The 20,289-nt window shown below is 47.0% G+C and overlaps 1 protein-coding gene across 4 annotated transcripts in view; it reads right to left on the bottom strand.

The window, feature by feature from the left end:
- Nucleotides 1–20,289, bottom strand: part of LOC119168046 (uncharacterized) — a 231,120-nt gene that overhangs the window by 196,593 nt on the left and 14,238 nt on the right. For 3 of the 4 annotated variants that reach the window (XM_075866380.1, XM_075866381.1, XM_075866382.1), the window contains exon 3: nucleotides 17,795–17,839. The exons of the other annotated variant lie outside the window; for it this stretch is intronic. In XM_075866380.1, the coding sequence (XP_075722495.1) occupies nucleotides 17,795–17,839 (45 nt within the window). The remainder of the gene's footprint in view (nucleotides 1–17,794; nucleotides 17,840–20,289) is intronic. 4 annotated transcript variants of the gene reach the window in all.

Here is a 20,289-nt window from a genome sequence, read left to right as displayed (position 1 = left end):
TATACAAAATTTGGTATTACGATGCGTGAATGGACGACATAGCTAAATGACACATCGGAGCACGATAAGCACGACATGCGTGTCATGTAACAACATGGCTACATGCCACACATGATGCGTTCGCGGCTATTTTGCTAGTTTCACATACGCCAAACTTGATATTAAGTGACGCCGATGGACGACGAAAGTATGGGATGGGTGCAAACATCATAATCATGAGATGCGTCTCATGTGACAACATGACTACATGCCATAGTCAAGGGGTCAATACACATCGACGTGACATGGCACGCGTGTGCGCCGGTGTTCGTTTCATTGTCACGCCAGCGTTGCCACGCTAGTCGCCGGTCCTGCCATAAACTCACAGGTGCGCGCCGCACTCCGTTGCTTTGACGCATGCGCGTTTCAGCGCGTCCAGCGCCCCTCCGTCACGAAAACAGGCAGACGCAGTGCTGTCTGGGTAACGTAATAGGTGTGAAATGCAGGATGTCGCATATCGCGCCAGTTGGCGTCGGGCCGCGCCGACGGACGCTGGTCACGCCGGTCGCACCTAGTGTCAGACTATAGAGTTCTCACGTTTTGCTAACGTATAGCGTCGCTGTGCACAGCACGCGCGCGCGTCAACGTTACGTTGGAGTATAATGGGCCCTTCATAATGTGCTCGCGGCTGTTGTGCTAGCTCCACATATACCAAATTTGATGTTAACTGACGTCAATGGATGCCGAAAGTTTATGACTGGTGCTAACATGATAATCCTGACACGCGTGCTATGTAAGAACATGATGACATACCACGCTGATAGAGGGCTCGCGGTCGTTTCGCTAGCTCCACATTTACTAAATTCGGTATCACGTGACATGAATAGATGACGAAGAAAAACGACACATCCAAACATGATAATCATGACAAGGACGTTGAGTACGGCAAAACGTACCTTGATCTCGTCACGTTGTAGTTATTTTAAAGTAACATATTAACCTTCCTCATTCTTGCTTCGCATATCATTGATCCCCTCTGTACGTGGGATCTGCCAATTTCTTTTTTTTTCTACTGCAATAACGTGTCAGAATAACGGTGTGCTCTAGCGAAGCACAAAACGAACACATTAAACATGTTAGTTACAGTCCAGCAGCTTTTGCGAACCTCAGAGGCCCTTTAATCTGCACTTCCATACAAAAAATGAAGACAGATGACAAATATTGCTTATGACATGAACGTTTCTACGCTAGTGTACCGACTATGAGTGTGGTGTAGTCATTAAGCTTCTGGTCACCGACGCGTGCGGACGCAGGATGGCTGCCAGATAGCTAGCTGTGGGAGTGGTCGTCTACGGCCGTGTTACTCTGTCTCTTTCTGTGCCTAAGTACTAGAGAATTGTGCTGGCCGCTGTCTCAACAGGTGAAGCTTTGAAGCGGGCAGTTGCACTGCACTGTGATATTTTAGGAAGACCATATCGCGTGTAGGATTTTCGAAAGCCCTTGCAAAAAATGGCATCTTATCCACGGAGTGCATGATAGAGAGTGGGGTGAAGCATCCGTTCGTTCATTCGTTCTTGCTTCCGTCCGTCCATGCGTGCGTCTGTGTGGCCGCCCGTGCGTCGATCCCCCCGTGCGTGCGTGCGTCTATTCGTGCGTCCGCACGTATATTGGTGCGTCCGTCCCTGCGTTCCTCCATGCATCCGCTCCTGCGTCCGTGCATGCGTCCATCCATCCGTGCAGCCATCCGTGCGTCCGTCCATGAATCTGTCTGCGTGTTCGTTCATCCACCTATTTAACACTCCAAGTACCACCACCTTGCATTTTTTCATCATATATTCCTCATATAGAAGCACCGCCATCCAGTGGACATTTCCAGGACTGAACGAGAGGAGGCACACGCACACTTTTTCCCGGTTTGCGCTTTGTGTCTACTTCCCACCTTTAAATACCTCGAGATCATGGTATATACTAGTTCACTGTATTCATGGCACTGCGGCCCAACGCTCGCTGAACCTTTCTAAAACCAAGGAGGTTACGCCCAGCGAGTATAACGAAGCAACGCTTTCTCTTCATATAGTGCTCAATGTACATGCCAATAGCTGCAAAGGGGAAATTAGAGACAGGAGAATTTGGCTTTTAGTTAACGCGCACGCTGCGAATTTTTTATTGTTCAACAACGCACAGAAGAAATCTCCCACCGGCACCACCTTGGACGTCAAAATGTAACACTTGTTACACACTACTACTACGACTACGAGGGATGAACGGGTGCCACTATAAGGAGCTTCGCCCCTGAAAGCCGGTGTCATGTATGGTGTGGCTCTTATCGGTTACCAGATGCCACTCGTCTGGCACGTCAACCTGCGGACAGATGAACCCGGAAAGAAGCTTGTGGAAGCTGGACGCTTGGTTGTCAAGGACTGGCTGTGCATTGTTATTGACCCTAATAGACAAGAGGTGGGTCTGAAGTTTCACTGGGTGGGTTTTGTTGTGACTAACGATAATATTTGAAGAGCTTCTAGTGAATATGTTGAAGTGAAAGAAGTGGCTAATGACAGGTGGAAGGAGGAGCGCTTTGAGGGTGCCGATTTTCCGACAAAGATTGTGAAGCTGTTCCTGAAAGAAGGTGTTTCGCTGGATTCATACCACATTAGATACGCCTAGGCAGCGGCAGAGCTCTTGTTGTCGCGCCAGGTCGAGCATCATTGTGCCTACGCTGCAAACACACGGCCCATATCTGACGCGACTGCAGGGTTCGAAGATGCACTGAATGCCATGCCTTCGGCCACTCTCAGGAGGCTTGCACTCGGAGCTACGCCAGAGTAGTGGGATGGCCTGCAACTTCAGAACAAAGTGAACTCATCATAAATGAGGAAGAGGCCGAAGAGGCGGTGGCCCCCGGAGCATCTTTGACTAAAGCAAACGCTCAAGATGATCTGAAAGATGGCAGTGTCTCTGGACAGCGGCAACGGTGGTCGACGTAGGAGACGGCATAACCCGACAGCCGGGGACAACGAACGCGCAAGGCGTTGATTCGGAGCACGCGGAAGAAGAATCCGCCAGAGAGCAGCGGGACGCACGTGGATGCCGAGACTGTGCCTGCAAAGCACCGACAGACGCCGAGACTGTGCCTGTTCATGTGGTTACTGTGTCGCAGGGGCAGCGTCTGAGGCAAACCGAAGCATCTCTGGATGAGACGCAGCTGAGTTGCCGACGAGATCAAACGCTCCGTGAACATCGGCTCACGTGACCATCACTCCACAGGCGTTCCTGCACTCTCATCGCCCTGACTCAACGCATCAACGTCCAGCTGTCTGGCTCCACCAGCTAAGAACAGACCTGCCGGACGCCTTGGACGAGGCCGCGGCTTCGCCCCAGGCTCCCTTCTCCCGGACATCATCGACCATAGAGTTTCCTACTAAACACTAGAGGGAACTCTGGTGCTAGTGTCTATGGAAGCTGCAATGCACGGCGCTTCAGCGATCATGGGAATGATGGGTAGTACACACATTTGTCTCATTTTCGTACTTCTGGCCTGCTTCTGGCTCCGTGTGTGTTTCTGTGGCTTAGAGATGTTTTTTCGCAAAAAATTTAATTAGCCAACCTGAAGCGTTTGCGCTTCACAACCTCATTCTTTCAGGCTTATCATTTTGAATAAAGTCGCCAAGTTCAAAAGGGTTAGTTCTTTTTTTCAAAACAACACCGTAATCAGCAGTAAACCAAGCCGCAAGTACGATTCGCCACCGGCAAGTACGAAGACTAGACAAATGTGTATACTACCCATCATTCCCATGGTCACTGAACGATCGCAGCGCCACAGTACCCTCTAGTTAATTTTGGGAAACTCTATGCCAGCGACAACGTGGACAAACCGACCTTGGCCCCTATCGCTTAAACGTTGTGCGTGGGATGCTCGATAGGACAGCTCCGGCGTGTCGTCGGCTGCACCTGGCGGTGAAAACGCTCCCGCGTTCTTCATGTGAGTCAATATCAAAGGCTGAAGCAGGCTTATATTGCAGCCATCACAACCATCTTCCGCTCTGAAACGCAGTGCAAAACGCGTGGGTGGCTCACAAATTGATGCAGATAATTTTTCTCCTTCAGCCGCACCGGCAAACAAGCAGGAATCTCCCTGGCCGGCAAATATATCCTCGCCTGGCACCGAGCTTAAGTACACGGTCGTCGAAACACAACGTGAGTGCTTCGGCGCATCAAAATTGTTAAATCACTTCCTTCAGTCAACTTTCGGCGCCTGCCTCAAAACCACGGCGTTTCAAGGTTTCTCCATTTACCATCCCACCAACAGCGTAGCCGTGTGGGTGCGTTCGCTAGCGGATGTTGACCACCTCACCCTTCTGCAAACTCTGCCTGTCACAGTTTTTTGTACCATGCAAGTGCAAGCGTGCTTGAGTTTCAGCTCGTACTTGCGTCGGTCTGTTGTCTCTGGGATTGACGCAGGGGAATTGCGGGAGGGCCTTGCCACTGCTTTGACCTGCTCCACTCACAAGATCGTAACAGCTTGTTATATGGGCGATGGATGCGAGTGTCTTGTCACCCTCCAAGGTCCTCGACCGCCACCAAGCCGCATTACATACTATTAACGCATCTTGCAAGCTCATGTGTACAAGCCCGGTGTGGTACACAGCCATTGGTGTTTTCGTACTGGTCACATGCGAGATTCTTGTTCCCAAACCACAGACACTTCCATGGAGTAACATTACCATCTGGTGCACAGGTAGAAGTGAGGGGCAGATTGAGAGCACCCTGCAACAGGTGATTGACACCGTAGAAGAGTACCTTCGGACTCTGATCCCACCGGCTATGGTGAAGCTGCAAGGCACTATAAACTTAACATCTGCGTTTGGTGGTATATTGAAGGCGAAGCTCGCGGTGGTCCCGTTAACGAAGTCTAGCGAAAGCGGCGTTAGTGATGACGTGAAGGGGACAGTTGTCGTGCTTTGCGCGTTAACTGACGGGCTGACAGCACGAACGGATTGCCTGCTGTCAGAAAAATCGTGAAAATCGCTTAAAGGGCCACTCACCAGGCCCCATACCAAATTTTAGTTAGACAGTAGAAAGTGTTGGGTGTTTGATGAGGAACGTTTTGCCACAAAAATTTTTTGAATCGGTTCTTTACGAGCGGAGAAAACAGGTTTTTTGAAGCGGCGCGAAACGAGGGTGAAAGGAGACGAGCTCGAAACCCTTGCCGCTCCTCCGCGTAGCCTTCGCAAGCCAAACCTCTTCCCCACCCTCTCCAGCATCCAAGCAAGAGATGACGTTTGCATGACGCGCCCGAACAAGCCCAGCCCCAGTGCACGCGAGCGGCGTTGCTTTGTTGACCAGCGTTATTTTGTGGTCTTCTGCCTGTTTCTGCGGGATTGTTTGGAAACGCTGACTTAGACGCGGTAGAGTAGATGAGCACAATGAGTGCGCGAACGCAGTCTTCTGCTCAATGCGCTGACCGCAGGAACCCGAACGCATGTGAAATGCTGGCACATTAGCCCCGCATCTTGTAGCATTTCACGGGGAAAAAATGTAATAAGAACGTGCACAATTTCTTATTGTGTCTCATTATTTATTTCAAGTTTTATTCATCTCTTAAAGCAACCAATACATAAACTACGCATGTTGTGTTAAATAATTTTTGTCATGTTACGTGGTATACTGTTGACAACGTCAGAGCAGAATTGTCTACGTAGAGAACCACCGTGACCGCAGTGCTGTGTACGTAGGCCCATTCCTACGTCCACGTCATGCCCTCATTCTTTAGGCGTGCGCCGGTAGAGGGGAGGGCGAGCAGCTTTCATCTTGAAATTTGACCCATTCCCGTGGCGCGTAGCGTTGCAAATTTTGGCAGACGTGATCATGAACGCCTCGTCTACGCATTGCGCTTATCAGCTCAAAATTGTCAAACCTGGTAAGTGGCCCTTTAAAGGTGAGTGCGCTTCCGAGAGCATATTGAAAGGCGCGGAGGAGACAGGCGGCACACAGCTGACGCCGCAAAGTGGCCCGTTGAAAACGGGCATAGTCAACACCTCCTAAAATTCTCCAGGCCTGCGCCTCACGTGACATGATGTCAGCTACGTCATCACTCGCCGTCCGACTGGTCCTGCGGGAGCGCGCCGCTTCTGGCACTCCTCTCGCAGTGAACGAGTTGTATCTCAGCAATATTGTTTTCTCTCGCGTCTCAATGTCTTCAAAGGGTATTGTTAATTATAAGAAACATGTCAAACGTGGAAACTTCCTGTAGTAAGAGTTAGTTTATTCAACATCTACACACGAAACAAGGGCACGAAGCAATCATCAAAAACACAAATAAATGAACATACTAATGAAAATTACAAATGATACATGAGCACTTTATTTTCAAGCAACAGTTTTCAGTTTCCGTTCTCTTGCGACAGCTTTGGCATCGGCTTTAGCAACAGCGACTGCGTCATTCCTCTCTTTGCAATAATTATTTAGCAGAACATTTTTCGCACAATTTATCAACATATTTATCACCAAATCTGGTTCGTGCCCATTCGCACAAGTCACCAGTTCCTCAAATGCTGGCAAGCTCTCCTTCATAAGCTGTTGAACAATGCATCTGATTTCGTTCCTGCAGAAAGCACCCGGCATTTTTTTTCATTCTGCAGCAACTTTGCAAAAACAACTTCAGTGTGCATCACTACTGTCACAACACACGCGTTCGAAAATTTCAAGCCACCTCGATTGAGACTTGCTATTAAAGAGTTAGCATCACCATCGCACTCAGCATCGCAACTGTCAGCAACAAGGTTCTCTTGACAGTAGTTGCACTTCAACGTTTTTACCACAGAGTTAGTGCAAAAGCCTCCAACATAAGCAAAAACAGCGACGCGTGTGCTTAAGCTGTCAAGATCTTCAGGTTTGACAGTAACTCTGAAGTCCTGTTGATTTGTGGCTGTTGCCGATGGAAGAGCCTCATCAATGAAATCGTCACTGCTCATTATAGGAAGAGTATTTTGTAGTCGAATCCTGCCTTCACTCTCGTACAGCTGCCTAATGCTGATGTGGTAATGACCACCAGCCATTTGCCTGTACTGGCCAAATCGGTTTTCGAGGCCGTCTGTCTGCAGCTTGCCGAGCAGGACATATTTATAACGAAGCTCGAGAAGGCAGTACTTGGTGAATTCAAGTATTGCGTAGGCGGAATGCCTTAGAGCAGATTGAGTTTCTCGCGTGAGAGCGCCGTTGTCGTGTTTGTAGGATTCCCACACATCCAACCAAGTGACAAACGCATCGAGCAATTCCAGCTTAGGGTCACCATTCAGGCACAAAACTGGCTCTTAGTAAACATCTCTGTGGTGATGGCCTTTGTGAGGTGCTTTAACGTTTACAATCTTCCACCAGCGGAGAACTATCCAGATAAAATTGGCAGTTTCTTTGGCATGCCATAAAGCATGAAAGTTCCAGTGGTGATCCAGTGCCTCAGCTACAAAAGCATTGAATATTTGTAGTACTAGCTTAACATTCTGCCTTTCGAAGTTGCTAGGATTTAGTGCCTTTGACGAAAGGCGATAGCTGTACTTCAAAAGCTGGAAAGCCTCTAGCTTGTGCAGCTCCCGAAGATCTTTGAATGATGCCCGCTGTATGCAGTCGGGATGGACACTGTTGTTTTGCCCCACCGCGGTGGTCTAGTGGCTAAGGTACTCGGCTGCTGACCCGCAGGGCGCGGGTTCAAATCCCGGCTGCGGCGGCTGCATTTCCGATGGAGGCGAAAATGTTGTAGGCCCGTGTGCTCAGATTTGGGTGCACGTTAAAAAACCCCAGGTGGTCTAAATTTCCGGAGCCCTCCACTACGGCGTCTCTCATAATCATGTAGTGGGTTTGGGACGTTAAACCCCACATATCAATCAATCACTGTTGTTTGAGAGATCAAACATAGGAAAATATAGGTTTGTCCCAAGATTCTTTTGATTTATCCAGTTGTTTCGAATGCATTTCAACAAGTGCACAGAATCCACAACATAAAACATAGGTCTTGTTGCGTCTTTTGGATTTGGGTAAACGATGCTCGGCTTTGGCGGATCTGAAAACATACTGAGTGCTTTGCGATTGATTGCGTTGTTGTCTGAAACTACTGCAAGAACTTTAAAACCAAACTCCTCAAGGCCAACGATTACATTTTTCAGGACAGCATGAAGAGAGTGAGCATTCATTGTTCGTGCAGGCAGAATGTGCACCACCTCGCGAAAAGAACTCAGCATGCTTTGCACCATAAACACGTGAGCAGAAGTAGCGGCCTCTTCACTGTTTCCTGCTGCCCCTGAAATTTTTCCGCCTTTAAAATCGAAGAAAGGCTGGATGTGAATTTCGTCAACCATGAGAACCACGGCACTTTCATGCGGCTGCAATTGCTTAAATCTGTGCTTTATGTACCTGAGAGACTTTTCACTGGCTGACTCAGTGTCAGGTGACAAGTGAAACGAGGAGCAGACATTTCGACAAGTACTGGGATGTGGCATGGCAAAAAAACCTGAAACCCTGAGAAATTTGTAGGCGTGTGGAGATATGGTTTGCAATATGCAAGCAACCAACATACTTTCGGAGGAATGCTCCAATCGTTGTTTTCCAAGCAACGCCACCTGTTCTCGCAAGAAGCGAATGATACGTTTCTTGCTGTCAATGGCATCTCGTTCAAGTTGCTCAAGAAGGCTAACGACTACGTCACAAAGACCTTCTGAGGAGCATTTTTCATCGAGGATGCTTTGAAGCCTACTCAGGATGGCAGACAGGACATTCACATTCCCAATGCTTCCTGGCACGACATAATCACCTATACGGCTTAATTTGGTACCAAGAAAACATACACTGATACTCAGGTCGCTGAAAACAGTAACAGACGACCGCAACATCGGCATGCTCTCATCAACAATATTTAAAAATAGGGCACAGTTTGTGTGGTGAATTACAATCCACTCATTTGGCACAGGTGCACTTTTCAAACATTCCATAAGCTCAAAAAGCGAGGAAAAACAGCATTTCGTTTCTTCATAATGATAAGAAGCCTCCGATTCTGCGATGGCACGAGCGAGGTCAGCCGCTTCTCGGCGCATTTTTTCGTTTCTGGGCATTCTCTCGGAGAAGGGTCATCTTTCGACAAGTACGAAGGACATCCTGGGAACAGTGTAGGCACTGATCCTGAACGCAGGAGTGGTACTTTCAGTGAGACCTCTAGCACTGTTCCTGTCATAGGATCCGTGTAGGACGACTTGTTCTGAAGTCATGACTCGGTGAAATGCAATACGCATACCTGCATACCAATGGCAGTCGCAGAGTGTCAGCGAACCTCGGAATGCGTCTAAACATTGCACAAGCACTTCGTGAACGGTTACAATGAGTATAATTTCACCATCAGTGTGATGCAATGGTGACATCCAGTTTGCTCTTACCTTGTTGTTTTCCGTAGGGAAGAAATCCTTTCTTGGAATAGCACTGAGCCACTTCTTCCTTAGCACTTCATCCTTGGAGAATGAAAATACTTGAACTTTCTTCCCGGTCTTGTAGTTACTTGAACATGCCGGCACACAACACTTATTGGGCATGTCAGAAGCTTCGTGCAATAAAATTCCGGCAGTAAAATTCACTGCACACAACGCAAAGAAAATGGCTCGGCAGACTCGCGAAAAAAACACGTGCAGCACGGCCGTCACCACTGCAGCAAGTGGAAATTCGGGAATGCGCGACGGAACCGGTCAGGTATTGGACTGGTAGGACGGCTGGTGGTGACGTCACGGCGGAGGGCGCAGGCCTGAAGAAATTTTAGAAGGTGTTGGCAAATTGCGGCAGTGAGAAGCTGAGAACCCTGAAAGGAAGGGGCAAACCGCGACTATAAAGGGTATGATCCCCCATGTTGTCTTTGGGAGCGGGGACGACGACAAACCCCAGGGCAGCCGCGCGTCGCCTGATGAATTGCAAGCGGCAGGCAGGGAAGATACAGGCACACTCGAGGAGTTCCGCGAAAAGGAGCATGCCGAGGTAAAGCCTCAGATAGCCGAGGAGCGCACAGAAGCAGGAGGCAATGTTGAGCGACAACGCGAGCGTTTGTGCGTGGCACAGAGGCAGGCGGAGCCTCAAGAGCTGGGGATCGCGAGTGAATTGCGCCTTTGTTGCCCAAAATTTGAGTCAGTTGGCGTATCGTTCGAGCAAGGCGTGGAATTCAGCAATGTGGAGTATGAACCGCGGCCGGCAGCGGCATGTGCGCTGGGTACTTGCCAGGTTTTTGACCAGTCAGCCGATGCGAAAAAAACAAGACCACGACCAAGTCCGCAAGATATTTAGTGAGAACGGGGTCCCGTTTGGTGGCCAACCCAACGCGACTTCTGTGCGGCAACCAAAAGTTTCTAAAGAAGAGAGATTATATACGAAGAGCTCGCATCCCCACACAATTGTAAGGGGGGAAGTGGGGATACTTCTCGAGTGGGAAGTGTCGTGTGGAGTTTCAATTGGACAGCTTCTTGAGGTGCGTTGCAGGTTCCCCTTGTCGGGCGCGTGATGGTTAGGAGCTTGCGGTAGTCAAGGGCATGAGTGTGCCAACCCTAGGGACGAAGCTGATGGACTTTCAGGAATTGTGTGGACACTACCTAAGCTACGGGCTAAATTACCCGGAGGTAGCTCGGCTGTTTTCTGAGATAACGGGAGAGGGGATTGCGGACAAAATTGCGTGGGCGGATAGGACGTCTCAGCAGCATGGAGTTACACTGCGTGGGGAAGTGCAATTGATAAGAGTCGATCCCGAAAAGTCATATTGGCTCGTTGTGAACTTGTCCACAGCCACCTCTGAGGTCTACCGATCGCAGCGGGCGAAGAGAGACGCTCAGGCGTTGATCACGTTTGCACGGCACGGGTTTTCTCCAACTCAATGCCGCGATTCTTTGTCAGTGAGCTAGAACTCGCGAGCATTCAGTTTCTGGTCCTTCAGCGCACTGATGACCATGGTTTGTGGCCGCCACACACTATTGTTGCCTACGCATGCACACTGTCGAAAGCACCTAATGGTCACTCGGAAATTGCAGCGGTGCCTCAGGGGCCGTTCAGAAGTTAGAGGACTAAGCACGTGGTGGACACTCCTTCAGGTAAGAGTGACGTGCGCGAACCTGGAGACACTTGAACAGCACCGTGCGTTTAATTGTGTGTGTGTCTCAGTGAAGTCTATTCTTCTCTTGTGTGTGAGCATGCAAAGGTAGGTATGCAGAGGTGTGAGCAGCAGGGGTATTGTTTGCAATGGTGTTGTTTGTTTGACTTGAACAGCACCTTGTGTGAAGGTTGTGTGTGTTTAAGTGAAATGTTTTTTGTATATGTGCATGACTAGAAGCATTCAGGAGTTGTACAATTGTACTTGTGTACACTATGACCTCGTGTCGTTTTTTGTTGCTTTGTGGTGGCGCCCGATTGGTGGGGCCACGAGGTTTAGGCATAGAGATTATTGCACGCGTTGCAGAAACGCCTCTGCCGTTCAAGGAACTTCGAAGCGCAGCCGCAGGGTTGAGAACATTTAGCGCCATCCCGTTATGTTGTGGGTATTTGCGTAGCTGCATTTGAGTGCTTGCGCGAATCTTGGGAAAGGCCTGTAAGGTCTGGCATCGCAGGCCAGGGGGGTGAGTCTTCTTTGTCGCAAAAGGGCGCGCTTCCCAAAGAGCCGATTCTCGGGAGACGATAAGCCCGGCGTAAGGAAGCCCGTTCTGCTAAGGAGACCGTGGTTGGTCGCCGCTTTAAACAACCAGCTAGGTGATCCTCGGCCAGTGAATTGCCGGCGGGCGACGTGACGACATCTGGTGTATCGACACCCATATATCTGGATTAGAGTCCTGGGGACGGCTGCACGCTGTACAGTGTAGTCATCCTTAAGAAATGGCACGGTCCTGCAGCCGAATGGCGCCACTATCGCGTGCGTTCGCACAGTTCGCGGAACGTCTTGCCTAGGCCGGTCGTTTTGTCTCTCTCTCTAAGACCAGGAGGTCAACTGCTTGAAGAAAAGGGCGAGAGAAAAGGACGTCGACAACCGTGTTTAGTCTGTCCAATAAACGGACTGAATTGTTTTGGTTGGCCGTGAGGAGAACTGGGAGGGGCAACCGAGGGGTTAAAACCTGGCTCCCGTTTCCTCACGGTGGTTCTGGTTTCTGCACAGAGTGGTCTGCACTATCAGAGCTGCCGAGCCAACTTGCGACGATTCCAATGGTGAAGAGTCTTGCAAATATGTACATAGGTTTCTGTACATAAAGTCAAGTTGCTGCAAAGTATGGAGAGGCTCGAATGTCTATTCTTCACATGCAGCAGCAGCCTCGACAAGACAAGACGGACACTATGCAACCAACCTTCCACTCCATTCTATAGCAACAGCTTCTTCGCAGCTGAGAGAGCTCTGCTCAAGGGAACAGAGGGAGTAGATACAAGGTTGAGTTTTACTACTGGTCAAATATGTTCTTCATAGAGTCATGTTATGCCATACCAAGTTTAGCATCGATATTAATATTTAAACGGCCAAGAGAGCTACAAGTGGTAGGCGGCCATATAGATAGATAGATAGATAGATAGATAGATAGATAGATAGATAGATAGATAGATAGATAGATAGATAGATAGATAGATAGATACGCTTAAAGTCGCTGAAGTTCACGAAGAAATGCTTCGCACTCAAAAAAATCAGCAGTAGGCGTTGGTGTGAAGAAGAAAATGTGGAATGATGCGCGCGTGCATGCATCGTTCCTATCAAGGGGAAATGTAGATGCTAACTTTTAGCTGCCACAATGGCGTTTGAGCAGGAAGACAATATGTACGAAGAGGGCATCTTGCCGCGTGACTCGGTCGGCGGGAGAACCATGTAATTGGGAATGGTCTTGTGCTTCAAAACTGGTAATGTTCGTGGATTGGCAGCTTAAAGTCGGCAAAACCAGTTGTATCGTATTGCGACAGAAAATGAATTGATACATTAGCAGTTTAGAAAAAAAAGTTGAACACGTGGCAGGACCGATGGCATAGTTCGCCCTTTCTCGGCGCGGTGCAATGTATGCGTGAGTCGTGCAGTGGGTTTATCCGGAGGGTGCCCACTTTTCATGAGCAAATCTCTGGAAATGGTTATACAGTTGGTTGGAAGCTGTATATTGGGCCGCCTTTAGGATCTGCGACTTTCTACTCGCTGGCAGCGAGTGACGAGTATAGTCTGTCTGTGCGCCCCAGCAGACGGGGCACAAGGCCTAGATTTTTGCTGTCGAGTAGGTAATTATTGCGATACTTACCGCTTTCTCATAATCCTAGGAGATTTTAATTGCGTTTGTTCGGCTCTAGACAAAACGGGTAATACGCCTTATTGAGAGGCGAGTACGATTAGTTTATGGGACATCATAAATAATTACGCTCTTGAGGATGTCTGGGAATGTACTTCCAGTGGTCGTGGTGCTCAGTTCACGCAATTTCACGTGTTCAGTCATGCTCACTTAGATCAAGCCTATGGGTTGCTTGCTATTGTACCACTGTGCACTGATTATTGTGTAAATACTTTATCATTCACTGACCATTGTTTGGTAATTTTCATGATAGGCAGCAGAAAAGGGAGAAAAAGAATGTTCAATGCTGATTTATGAAAGCTGAATAACAAACGCCTTGATGATGAAGCTTTAAAAACTATAGTATTCGATGGTATAGAAGAGATTAATGATGACAATAACTGTAAAGCTGGACACATGTGGGAAACTTTGAATCAAAAAAATGAAAATGAAAGCATTAGAGAGGTGGAGCATCCTTAAGCATGAAGGGCGCAATATTTAGCAGCTTTTCTGGTTGAACTTGACGACACTTCTCAAAGAAGAGATCAAGATGCCGGGAAATTTCAAGCAAGATATTCGTGTGAGAAGAAAAAAGTTTGATCTTTTTGACAAGAAAAACTACCGTGGGGCAATATTTTGAGCACGAGCAGAAAAAACTGGGAACTGCTCAGGCCTCCACGAAACGCGCTCTGGGTGTGGAGAAAAGTTACGCGCTGCGTAATTCAATAATAGAAGTTGTGTACAACGGCACGGTAGCAAAGACTAAACAGGACATCATGTACGCTTTTCACGATCACAACAGCAATCTTATTTTCAATGCATGCTGTAGATCGGAATCACTTCATGAGTGAATTTTTGTCGTTGATGCCGCCATTAGACGATGAAACTAAAGATAGGTTGGAACCCTCAATCTTTGTGAGAGAAGTAGAGAAAGCGATTGATAAACTAAACTGTGGGAAGTCCCCAGGTTTAGATGGCCTGAGTGCTGCTTTCTACAAGAAGTTGAAGCAGAAATTATCTCCTATTTCGGCATATCTTTTTAATGGAGCTTTGGAAGTTTGAACCTGAAACAAATGATTCAAAGAAACTTTTACAAGTCTAGGTCTATCGGCCGATCAGTCTGACCAATGTCGACTACAAGATCCTGATCTAGATTACGGCTGGTAGGTTGTAAAGCGTAATGAAATTAATTGTAGGAGCGCATCAAACATGGGCAATAAAGGGAAGGAGCATCTTCACAAACATTCTCACTGCGAGATTCGTATTAGAATGTACTGATATCATGGTCTCTGCCGTCGCTATGCTTGGAATTGACTTAGAGAAAGCGTTTAATCACGTGCCGCACGATTTGCTTATAGCCGTATTAGAGCATGGTAACGTTGGTACAGTAATAATTGAAGCCGTTAAGATGGCATACACTGGTTGTACCACTCGTCTGATTGCTAACAAAAAGTTACGTAAATCGATAGAGCTGCAGCAATCCGTACACCAACGGTGCCCGCTCTCTACCCTCCTTTTTGCATTTACATTGAAAGTTTCTGCCTAAGCATAATACGCTGCAACACTATTAAAGGGTTCCTGCTTTATGTATGTGAAAGGCGTCTGCTGGCGTACGCGGACGACATAGTTATCTATTGCACACACCTTGAATGTAACGCAGAGGCAGTTAACATAGCAAAACGTTTTTGTGAGGTTAGTAGAAGTGCTGTTAACTGGGCAAAGTGTCTTGGTTTTTCGCGTGAAAATTAGTAACTCACACCAAACTACTTCATGAACGTTCAATGAGTGCCAACACCAGTAAAATACTTGGGCGTCCCCTTTGAAAACTACAGTGAGAGTGATCATCCCTGCGGGCGCATACAGGCAGTTGAAATCTGTGAAAAGTCCAAATTGCAAGGGAGTGGATTTATCCAAATTTTGCACGCACGAGCATTTGCAAACCGTTTTCCATTACGAAGTTGTAGAATTTTTTGCACAGTAGTGTATTGAACTGCTCTCGAACGCATGTGCAGAAGCTTCATTGTATTTTTGCCGTCTTTCTATGGGGTGCCACGGGGAAGAAAAAACGCTGGACGAACCTGTTTCGACGTGTACCTGATGGTGGTCTCAGTTTGTCGCGTATGTTTGTGCGAGATATTGTGAACCGTTTTTTGCACCTAAATTTGTGTTGTTAAGGACCCTTTTTTGCGTTCTGCCTGTTATATGCGACAGGCTAGTGCTTTGGCCGAGTTTGAAGTGTCTTTTGTTAGATTGGAAGGTAGAATACAAGGTTACTTTAAGGAAATTATTGAGTTCTTTCGCTTCCCGAAGGCACGTTTTTTCATTTGACTATTTAAGTACAGTTGCCCGTAAAAAAATTCTATGAAGATTTATGCGATGTGGTTCCTCCAGCTGCACAGTACCACACTAAGTACTCTGCTTGAACATGGAGCATAGTGTTGAAGCGCGGTAAATGAATGCCTGTGCGTCCAGGGGTTAAAACATTCCTCTTTAAACTACATGCCGGTGCCTTGCCAGTTATGACGTGAATGTCGGACGAAGGTTTATTTGTTCCGTGGGGTGATCACTGCTTTTAACGTGATAGAGTTAAAGAGCTCGTGTTGCACAAAACCCGACGCTGGCGCGTGCCCCGTTGATTGTGAGCGAATAATCGTGTGTGCGTCTGTGATTGAAAAATCAAGTTGCCGAGATAGCCACGGGAGGCCGCCACTTGTCCACGCATGCGCGCCCGATCACACTGAGTAAGCCATGCATTTGAAGAAAAAACGTACTCAAGATCACGTGGTAGTTTCTTTGCCCTGCCACCTCTCTCTGCTTAGCTTCTAGCGCTTTCGTCAGGACGGCAGAAGAGATATTGTTATTGCAGTATGCGACAAACCTTTAAAACTCCAGTCGCACTGGACAGATTCTTAAAATTTTCGCGGCATTGAATTCGTAAAGCAGTACGCTCTTCTAGTGAATTCATTCCATGGTAACTTGAAAAAGTGTTTCAGGGACCTTTTAACGCATTTTGTTCGACTGGTGTCACTACGGAAACAAGCCCATTCGGCGATTTTAGCGCGTGCTGGTTCAATCTACTGTGTGTGTGTGTGTGTGTGTGTGTGTGTGTGTGTGTGTGTGTGTGTGTGTGTGTGTGTGTGTGTGTGTGTGTGTGTGTGTGTGTGTGTGTGTGTGTGTGTGTGTGTGTAACAAAACATATGAATAAGTGTGTGCTCAGGGGTTAAAGGAGCACTAGGTGCCGGATTTCGCTATCGCGTTCAACTCTGAAAGGCGAAGCTCAAGGGTCCCTCAATTTTTTTCTTGTCGGATGCCCGAAACAGTTCAGCATGTTTTCAATGATTGCTGAGACGCGTTGCTCTTATGGAATGTCCTACAAAGGACATTATAAAAGTATTTCCCGCTGGACGTACGGAGACTAAGGTACATCGTCATTGATGATGAGCATAGATTTCTTTATACCTTAGGTACGCTATTGGTTCGGCATAGCATTTAGAGGTCGTGCATGGCTATACGCCATGCTGATGTAGAATCTCGATGAGATATAGAATATTTTCCAGAGTCCTTAATCTCGTTTTGGAACAGCAGAAAATGCAAAACGATATGCCTGATTGGGTACCACGCATAGATTCACTATTGTACATGAAACAATTGTAGAAAAGTTTTCTGCTTGATATTGAAGAAGAACTGCAAAAAAAAAAGCAGTGTAGTGTAATGGTTACCACAATGTGTCTAGAGGTCACAGGTTTGAGTCCCACTCGCCCACTTTTTTAACCTTTTTTTTCTTTTTTTGTAGTAGTGCTCGTAATTAGCTGTATTTAGGAGCCGCGTTTGAGGAACTTCATCAAAAGAAATAAACAGACTAATTTCGGTCCACGTTTTTTTTTCGAGAGGTGTACTGCTACTCTCTTCGGTCGGGTCGTGCTACTCTGCTTCGGGCAGCTTTATGTTACTTTGTTGTAGGGAGGGGGCGCTTTGACCAATTTTGGGAGATTCAGTCTACTCTGCCTCAGCGAAATGTAATTTATTCTAGAGAAGAACGTGAAATATAGGAAAAGAAAGAACTCTACCAAAGAGAGTGTCCTACACTCTCTTAGTCTCTAGAGCTACAGCGCCCTGTCGTCGTCTAGTAGCTAACGTACTCGGCTGCTGACTCGCAGCCAAGTACTGACCCGCAAAGGCGAAGCGTGTTTCTGAGAGTCTCAATACCAAATCACTGTATTGCTCGTTCAACTTTGTGGACTCGGAGACTGGTTTTCCTTAATTTCTTCATCTCCGCACCTTTGTTTGTGGCGCAGAGAGACGGTAAAAAGCGTCGGTCTGCGACATGGTGGCAGCAGAACGTGAAAAGCTGTGGTGCACTTAAAGTCCACGAGAAAGCTTACAAACTTACTTATCAAGACAATGTAAGAGCTTATAAAACGAATATGTGCAAGCCGCGGGCCACTAGCGCAAGCGTGTTGCGGGCATCTGCTACCTCATCTGCAAAAACAAATTCTCAATAATTCGAGGCATTAGAATTGAGCACTTACCTCACCTGGAGGAGACCTCACCATTCTCAATATTGCCTGGAGCGCCTGCCGCATAGATCACACAATAACAATGAGGATTGAAAATTATTTACAAGTACAGGGCAACAAAAAATGTTTGTTGATAGAGCTGTTTTTTTTCATGAAGAGTAGTAACTCAGATGTAACAGTTTCTGTAAAAAGCCCAATTGAATTGGTAACACCAATTGAATTCCACAGCCATGTAGTCCGAAAATTCATAGAGATCCACAGTGGCTGTTTTCAGCTGTAATCTAGCAATGTAACGTAAATTGAAATTCGCTAGAGTAGATTAACATGCGTGCCACATTGTCAGTACGTTTTCTGCACCCGTAGATATTTACACAGTATGTAGTTCTTTGTGTCATCATTTTTTCATTCCTAATACTGTCACCTTTTTAGTACATTTGTCCTTTGTCAAACACACGAACTCCCAAAATCGGTTGATCTCAGTAGATTAATCTGACCTTTACTTACTCTAGGTGTTTTTCTGGAGTGGACAATGAAGAAACGAAACGCAGCCTGTCAATTACCGTGGAAGAATTTGAAAATGCAGGCGCCAAATTTACGCGCAAAGTTGGGTGTGACATACAGAGTTTAAGCGCGGACCCTTTCTACCTCGTACTCAGATCCCGGGGCTGGTAAACATGGCGCTGCAGCTGCGTGGATTGCCTTTGTAGTTTTCCGTGACTGATATTCAACGACACGTAATGTGCAACGGCAGGAAGAAGTTTTCGGACAAAGAGCCTTCTAACTCGAGCCCAATACAGTTCTATTAGGCCTCTAAAAAGTACTCAGTAGTAATTCGCTCAACGTTTGGCGTGGGTGGCGTTTATGAGTTGCAGCACTGTGCCTTTTCAAATACGCCGCATGTACAACACCCATGGCAGGTTCAGATAGGTTCATCAACAGTGCAGAGGTGCTCTTTTCCTTTGTTCTCTATTGACTCTCACACTCAATTACTCTCTAAAGCGCAGTGTTTATTGTAGTATACATCCCCTTCCCCGCTCTTGATTTATCTCGTAAACCTTTCACGTCTGTCCTCTTCACCATCATTTATTTACACCCCCTCGCGAACTGTACCAGTACCGCCCTTTTCCGGAACTGTGCCCTTGCAATGCCTTAGTTTTATTTCGAATCTAAATGGCTCAAAATCCTGTCTGCGGCAACTGTGGGAGCGAGGAGGCGCTAAACATATACTCTGCGACTAACCTAGCTACAATACGCAAATAAAATCACTTTCAGCCCCGTTAGCTCACATAGATTGCAGAAAGATGACGGCGGACGCCATTCTGAAATGTCATCCAGAGAGGTCATCGCGAGTGAAGGCGACAAAAGCTGTCCTCAGCTTCATGAAAGGCAAGAAACTTCGACCAGCGGTGATAGACTAGTAATGTTATGATGACGGTGAAGTGCCATTTGGAGCACGCGTGCCCTCCTATGTACTTATCCTTTTCCTGAACTCTCTCATCCCTGTCCCCGATGTATGGTGGAAGCATATTGGTTGTTGCAGACTTGTTAACATCCCTGTCTATCATTTCCTTCCTGCTCTTATCCTCAAAATACCCCTTCGACTTTGAAATTCTCTGCAAGGCTACACAATTCACTTTATTGCACCTCGGTTATCAGGTGATTATCCCCACTTCATTTTACGCCACTTTTTTATAATATACTACGCATAATAGGCTATGCTAACTTTGCCTTCTCCTGGCTTCTTGCCCCACGCTGAATTCAATCTGTATTACTCTCATATCTTTTCCCGACGCTCCAAATATAATATAATGCACTCAATGTGCTTAATGTGATTCAGAAACAACGGACGATGATAACGAGGATATCATACCGCGTGGAAATAAGAGTACTTTTGTATAAAACGTGAGAAATAAAAACGCCAGGCCTACGCAGAAAGCGCACCACAGTCAAAGCGAAAGCTAGAATAGCAACTTTTCAGTGCATTTTCTGAACACTTATTGGGTCACTGCTCCAACCACACTTCATGTGTACCCATTACAGTAATATTATTAATTATTTATGAGTAGTTGGCCGGCATTTACTATGCTATCTTTTGTTATTCTTCTGAATATTGCGGTATCTGCTAAACACTTGCAAGAAATTTTGTGTCCATTGTTTGTGCAGTGGCTGATGATGATGAGGTGCTACACCTAAAGTGGTTATGTGCCATATTTATTAGGTAATCATAAACAAGGTTTTGCATCTGGTTGGAGCACTGAACGATCTGAACGTTAGGTTTTCCGCTGTTCTAAAGCGCTTTATTACTCATATTACCGCTACTATTTTGCCCACATCAAGTCTGCCTAGGGCAAGTTTGCGAACAAGTCGCAAGCACCGGTGCGGCTCAGAGGTTGAATACTGGGCTCTCATGCAGTGTACCTGGCAACAAGCCCCACTGGGTCCTCGGTACTTACAATTTGTTTACTTTGGACGACAGGAGTTAAATACACCAGCGGTGGCAGTGGTGG

The sequence above is a fragment of the Rhipicephalus microplus genome, chromosome 6 (genome assembly GCF_043290135.1).
Source record: "Rhipicephalus microplus isolate Deutch F79 chromosome 6, USDA_Rmic, whole genome shotgun sequence".
In the NCBI taxonomy this organism is placed as follows: Eukaryota; Metazoa; Arthropoda; class Arachnida; order Ixodida; family Ixodidae; genus Rhipicephalus; species Rhipicephalus microplus.
Note: the sequence above shows the minus strand (reverse complement) of the source record. Positions and strands in the feature narration are given on the sequence as shown.